The sequence below is a fragment of the Camellia sinensis genome, chromosome 5 (genome assembly GCF_055761805.1).
Source record: "Camellia sinensis isolate YWXY chromosome 5, ASM5576180v1, whole genome shotgun sequence".
Taxonomy (NCBI): domain Eukaryota; kingdom Viridiplantae; phylum Streptophyta; class Magnoliopsida; order Ericales; family Theaceae; genus Camellia; species Camellia sinensis.
Genome location: NC_138965.1, coordinates 184,846,005 through 184,853,500, shown reverse-complemented (window position 1 = coordinate 184,853,500; position 7,496 = coordinate 184,846,005). Strand labels below are relative to the sequence as shown.

Below are 7,496 nucleotides of genomic sequence, written 5' to 3'. Positions count from 1 at the left end.
CTGTAGACTGCCCGAACTTCCTCCGCGCGCCCTCCTTTTCGGAGAGGGTGCGGATATGGGTTCTAGCTACTATAGTTCGGACTCCTGTCACAGTTCTGAATCTAATCTCACAAAGTGCAATGTAAGACTGATAAATCACCAAAGAGTCCAAATCCGACAAATCGTTTTGGAAAACTGACTTTAATAAAAAAGCACCAAAACATCGGCTGTTTTGCCAGATTACAGAGTCGCCACCTAAATGTTTTGTTTTTGGGAAATTTAGGAATCCCTGACTCATGCCAAAGGCCACGTGTCCATCATTACCAAAGTTGCCTCAGCTCGGGAACTTGGGTACAAGAGGGGAAGGTCCTGAAATGAGCACCCCCGCTCGTCCGATCAAAGATCGACCTCTACTAAATATGATATGTTGTTTTGAAAACACATGTGTTCTTGTTCCGGTTATTTAGCTAATTTACTACATGATGTGCACAGCATACAAGTATAAACTAGATCGCCTAAATTGGAACAAAACAATTCAATGTTTGTTTTCGAAAATGGTTTGAATTTGCCACCCTCAAGTGAGCTTAGAAATGAGGATTTGCCACCAAACAAGGTGGGCTTAAAACATGATGATTTGCCACTCCAGTTGGGCTTAAAACTCACATTTTGATAAATTGTTCCAATTCAAGTAATCAAGCCTTCATCCACAGGCATTCATGCAGTTATAGCAATTAAGCACATAGCCTTGTGGCAAGCATGCTATCATGGTAATCACTTACACATATGTAAGGATGCTAAAGCATAAACACTTACAATGTACTCCGAACCAAAACAGAAAACTAGTTAGAAATCAATGCATGATCCTAGCTATGTTAAGATGCCTAATGCAACACATGCAAAATGAAACTAAATAGGCTCATCTATCTACTTATGGCATATGAATGCAACACTTTGATATATGTATTCGAATAAGTATTGAAATACAATACAGTTTGAATGATGCGCCGAGCCTGGTGCATGCAAGGCAAATGAATGATGCACGCATGCAAGCATAAGGTATGCTGATTGAAATATGCCCTAATCTAACTATCAAAAGTGGTTAAATAAAAGGGAGAAAGAAATGAGGTTGGAAGACATGCACACACACACGCACACACACACGCACGCTTATTACAACATTGTGCCCTCTCGCAGGAGGGTCCGAATGAATAAGAGCTAAGCTAAGCTACTTATTACAAACCAACTAATTAACTAACTCTAGCTAATTAATTACAAACCGAATTGAAACTAGCTATTCTAAGCTAATTAGAATTTTACAAAGATGAAACAAATTAGCTAAGCACATTAACTAATTAATTGCAAAACCGGTAAATTAACAAGCTAAATAAAGCAGTAAAATGGCCTCGAGGGGAGGGAGACATACATGCTCAGTTTGCTTCGCCCGAAAATGCATTGCCCTGCCATAAGTTGTCTCTGTTTGCACTCGCAGTGACCTCAGAGCATCAAACACACTTTCAGGTTGCATCTGTCCCAAAACAGGAACATTTTGGAAAATTTTGCTGCAAGTGGCTGGCCGGCCACCTCAACTGGTCGGCCGGCTAGTACAAGTGGTCAGCAGGCTAGTGCAAGTGGCCGGCCGGCCACTTTTCCTTCCAAAATCTCAACTTAGCTGCAACAGAGATCAACAAAGGCATATCAATGCATTTGCAAGGAAATGTGTGTGCAACTACTCTCCTTATAATTTCTCAAGCTCGAAGGAGCATAATACTCGGCTCCCAAGCCACCAATCACACATCTCAATGCATGATGGCCAAAGAGCCAAGCTTGCCCAATGTTATTGAATGCACAAACAAGACTTGAAGTGTCGTCGCCCTATCATGCATGATCAAGGGTGACAACGACCAAGAAACGCAACACGTTTTATCATTTTGAGTATGAAACATTCCTTGTGTTCGGATTAGCGTCCGATCCAAACTCAATGCAATGCAAACAACATGCTTATCTTTCAATACTAAAGTGGCATACACAAGACTCTATCGTGTAAGCAATGCATGTAAGAAATGTTAAGGGGCCAAGAGCACTAAAGCAAGTAAAGAACATTATACATGAGGCATGCACTATCAATCTCAAATGGTCAAACTGGTTATGGATAGACCTAAGATACTCCAGAACAGTGGCCAACACACACTAAAACTTAGGCACAACAAGGCGAGAAATGCATGCTCATTCGTTTGCTCGCAAGCAAGGCACGAAGCTTAACTTTCAAACACATTGAAAGAGTGACATATATGAGAGCATGACAGAGGTACAGGCACTGAAATCATATGCCAAATGATGACATATCATGCAAACAACACAAGTATAGCGTGTTAAGGGCCCTTAAACATTAAAACTAGTGAAGGACACAGCACAAGAACCATGCAATGCAATGTTCAATGGACTAAACCAGCCCTAAACAGACCTCATGCATGCCAAGACAGTGGCCAAAATGACCTGAAATGATAGCATGAAAGGCAAGATAATGATGTTCATGCATTGGCTCATCAACTAGGCATGAGGCACAACTCTTTAACACAATTAAAGGGTGATATTCATGAGAGTATGACAAGGCTATGTGCTCTGAAATTATGTGTTAAATGATGCCATATCACATAAACATCACAAATAAGGCATGCTAGAAGGCCTAAAGCACAAGGCTAGTAAAGGACACCACATAAGAGGCATGCAATACATAGCCTAAACAACCAAACCAGCTCTGGACAGAGCTCAATTAGGCCAAGACAAAGGCCAAAACATGCTGAAATGGAAGCCCAAAAGCTTAGACAAGCATGCATGCATATTGGCTCACAAACAAGGCATAAGGCACAACTCACAAAAGCTATGAAAGAGTGGAATATGTGAGAGTGTGACTACGCCATATACACTAAAATCATATGAGAAATGAGGCTAAGGCATGCAATCATCACAAGTAAAGCATGCAAGAGGCTTTGAAACTCAAAGCCAGTCAAGGCCAAGACCACCCAAAATAGAGCTAAGGCATGCTAAAATAATAGCAAATACATGCTGAGATAAAGCTAACATAAGCTAGGATTAGAGGCATAAAGCATGATGCATGTTAGGCCTACAAGTAGGATTGCACTACAAGTACAAAAACAAAGCAAGAAGTGACCCCGCCAACCAAAGTCAGAGCTAAGGCATGCTAAAATAACACCAAAAACATGATTGAACTAAGCCATAAAAGAGTAGAAAAGCATGCTCAAGTATGAGGCCAACAAGGCATGCAAGCAAGACAAAAGGAGAAGGGGGCCACCCCTTCCTATTTTGGACCACAAGAGCAACTTTTGACCACTGAAATTCCTCTGGTTTTCAGTGGTAAAAAGGCCAAGCAAGGGGATATTCAAAAGCTTAGAGAGTTGGCTCAAGAGGCTTAACAAGCCAAAGAGCAAAAGAGGGGGACCACCCCTCTAAACCCACAAGGTTCAAACCAACATTATAAAGCCTTAAAATTAGAGTTATTGAGAGGCTAAAATCAGCCTCAAAGTAGCATGCAAAGGTGGTATAACACTTAATCAAAACAAAGCTTTAAAAGGAGTATATGCTTACCCATGAAGAACAATGGCAAGGCAGCAACTTCAGCAACAATTTTGGACCAAAACCAATGCTAGGACCTCAAAACAAGCTCCAATGGACTTCAGCTCCAAAGTGAAGGTGCTTAACTAGGTGTCTTAGTGCAAAAGTGTGAAGAAAATTCACTTTTAGACTCAATATAGCACAAATATAGAGAGTGGGGGAGAATTCTAGATAGAGAGGGATATTTTAGCTCTAAAAATTCTGAACCCTCAATTAGGGGGAGGAAGCTCCCCTTATATAGAGAAAACAAGCCAAAAGACTTGCTCCATCCCTCCATGCATATGGAGGATGAGTTCAGTGAGCCACAATTGGCTCAAAAGATCTGAAAATATCCAAAAAGGAGAAAAAGTGGCTGTCGACCAGTTAAGGTGGCCGGCCGACCACCTCCCCTAGCTGGCCAACCACTCCAAGTGGCCTACAAGGGAGCAAAGTGGCAGGCAGCCCTTCCCCTCCCTCAAGCAAAGGGGCAACAAGGTTTGCCCCAAAAACCAAGGCCAAAACATAAAGTGTTAAGAGGCTCAAAGACAAGACAGTCAGTCGAGACCTTCGGGCACTCGAAACAAGCACAAACATGCACAATTATCGCGTGCACAAACGATGACGTCGTAGTTTTAGGGTCGGTCAAAAATGGGGTGTCTACAGTAGCCTAAGTAAGAGCTCAAGCTTGCAACTTTGGAATTGAGTCATTTAGCACATGAATACAAGTGAAATAGGTGAATTCATATGGGAATTGAGCTAGAATTGAAGAAAGCTAAGTCATTCCATATATGCATGCATGTTTCATAGCATTTTAAAGTTGTTTTCAAAGCATTTCTCACATGCATGTTGTAATTCTAGCATGGTTTGAAGAATTCATAACATTTCTCAACATTAGACCTCATTTGATCATGTTTTGGAAGCTAAGAACTTAAGTCAATATATGCATGACAAGTTCATATCATGTTCTTACATTTCAAGTTGAATTTTGTATATTTGACATATTTTTGGACCTTGATTTCATGAAATGATCTTCAAATCATAATATTTTACAAGTTCCTACATGTTTTCCAGAATTTTGGCCCAAGAAGATGAGTTTTGAGGTGTGGAATTTGAGTTTTGACCTTGGGAACAAATCTGGAAATTCTAGAATTCTGTTCTTACGCTCAAGCGAAGGAATCTACGCTTGAGCGACCACTTTGAGTGCATACACTTCCGCTCAAGCGACCAAAAGTCCGCTCGAGCGTGAAATGCATGCTCCCAGAAGTTCTTATATTTTGCAGGCCACTCGAGCTATGAAAGTTGCGCTCGAGCGATGGCATGTCTCTCACGCTTGAGCGAGCATCGAGCGAAAAAGCCATGCAACCAGCACTTTTGCAAAAGTTTACAAACCGCTTGAGCGACAGATTTTGAGTTCGAACGGCCACTCACATTTTGCATGCCCGCTCGAGTATAGGAAGTTGCGCTCGAGCGAGGACCCCTATTTCCAACATTTTGACCAAATGTGCTCAAGAACATTTTGGCATCCTCATTGCATCCTAGGCATTCCTAGGCCAAGATTAAGGCATAATAATGAGGGTAAATTGTAGAAACACACTAAGAATGGAACGTAATGAGTTAGATAAAATCCTAACGTGTGTTTCAAATGTGTATTTACTATGTGTTAATGTAGGTCACGTGTCGTAAATCGTTTGATTAGTCTGCTCTGTCTGTCTGCACCCGGAGCCATCTGTGAGTAATAACTTAATAAAGCTATGTTCCACTTTATTTATTTTCTATATGATGAAATAAGATCTATTTTTTGAAATGTTATATTCTGTACAATGAATGATTGTCCGATTTTTTACAATGTATTCGTGGCATCCTTAGCATCATGTGATATCTGTTAACTGTTACTCGGATTCGAAGGTTCCTCTATGGAATTGGTTACTCATAACCACCATATGTTATGTATCTATTATGTTAGCGCTAATGGATGTACCACGTATGATTAAGCATGAACTCCGATTTCTGTATATGATCTGAACATGAATATGTATTTGATTTCTAAATCTGGTATGGACTTCATTCATTAAATCTTTTACTTTGTTGTTATTCACTGGGCTCTTATTCACCATTTATATTATGTATGTAGGTGATCAGGCACGTGACCAGGTTCAGAGTTGAGGACCTGGCGTGTCATTTTTTGGTCAGCCAGTCTTTGTGCCTCCCGAGGAGGTTCCAGATCAAGTCAAGTTTAGTGGCTGATTTTGTGAATATATTAAGCTTTGTTTTCTTTGATTTTCGGACAAGATTTTTGTACATGGATCGACGTGTAAATATTGCATCTTTTAATTTCTGTACATGGAGTGACAAGATTTCCTACAATGGAAGATGTATATTTTATATATTTGCTTCCGTAGCCCCAAATTATATGTTAATTAGTTAAGAGGCCTTTGATAATCCAAGGGTTACTGGCCGATTATGACGCTAAACCTATAGGGCCGGGTTTAAGTCGTGACAGAGTGGTATAAAAGCAAGTGTTATACTGCACACACGAGTCCATATGAGCTATAGGATGTCCTAGAAAAGTGTTAGGGACATTTTATCTGCATGTTTGAGTGTGTGATAATCCTTATAATGTGAAAACTGAATTTGAACCTGAATAAATAAAATTGAAAAAATAAACGAGATTATTCCTATGTTTATTATTACCTTGTCTCTCTATATCATCATGGAAAATGCAAGGAGTAATGAAACAAGTGAATCCTCAAAGGCTTGCATGAGCCGAATGGAACAAATGCTTGTAGCACTGACCGAAGCAATGACACAATAGCAGAGGCAACAACCTTTGCCCCCTCCGCCTCTGCCGGTACAAGTTGAATCCGATAATAATGACATCATCAACCTAACTAAAAAAATCATGAAGATGAAACCACCAACCTTCTTCGGTGGTATTGAACCGTTGAAAGTGGAGACATGGTTGCTTGAAATAGAGAAGTTGTTTGAAGTTTTTCCCTGTACCGAGACTCAGAAGGTTTTATTGGCTACCTATACTCTCAAAGACGAAGCTTGGAGATGGTGGTTACTGATTCGGAACACCAATGGAAACATGACATGGGCTCGATTTAATGAAATCTTTTATGACAAGTACTTCCCTCAATGTTTTCGAGACCAAAAAGTGTCTAAATTTCAAGAACTCAAGCGAGGCAGAATGTCCATAGCTAAGTATGAGGCTAAGTTCACTGAGTTAGCCAGATTTGCCCTTCACATGGTGGATATGGACTATAAGAAAGCCCGCAAATTTGAAGGAGGATTGGATTTAGACATATTCGACCGGGTAGGCATATTGAAGTTGCCAACATACGTAGAAGTCTTTGACAGATCCTTAATGGCTGAAGCTACCCTAGCTGCTATGAAGCAAAGTAAGGCCCCAATAGCAATAGCAATAAAATGAAGAGGAAAAAGGTTTGGGTACGGTTTCAAAAAGAGGCGTTCTTATGTGAGTAAAAAGAAGAACACGGAATCTACAAGTAACTTAAGTCAAAGCAGTGGGTCTATTCCAGTTTTCCCTGATTGTGGTAGAAGGCATAGGGGCGTGTGTTACCGAGCAATGGGTGCTTGTTTCCGATGTGGCAAGACAGGTCATGTAGTGAAAGATTGCCCGCTTGGGTCTAATAATGCCAACCGTCCTATAGCGAGTTCAGCTGGATTCATTTCTACAGTTAAGACAAATGCAAGAGCTAATACTGGGAAAGAACCTCTGAGACAAGGTCGAGTGTTTGCCTTAGTGCCTGGTGACGTGCAGAACACCGAAGCTGTGGTGTCAGGTATACTCCCTATATGTTCTCAAAATGCATGTGTACTGATAGATTCTAGTTCTACGCATTCTTTCATATCATATGCTTTCTCTCGGAAATTGACTAGACCAC

At 40.6% G+C, this 7,496-nt stretch overlaps 1 protein-coding gene across 1 annotated transcript; it reads left to right on the top strand.

The window, feature by feature from the left end:
• The first annotated feature begins 6,493 nt into the window (after window positions 1-6,493).
• LOC114259002 (uncharacterized) lies at window positions 6,494-7,021 on the top strand. Its single transcript, XM_028199001.1, has one exon. The coding sequence runs from the start codon at window positions 6,494-6,496 to the stop codon at window positions 7,019-7,021; it is 528 nt and encodes a 175-aa protein (XP_028054802.1).
• Window positions 7,022-7,496: the final 475 nt, after the last annotated feature.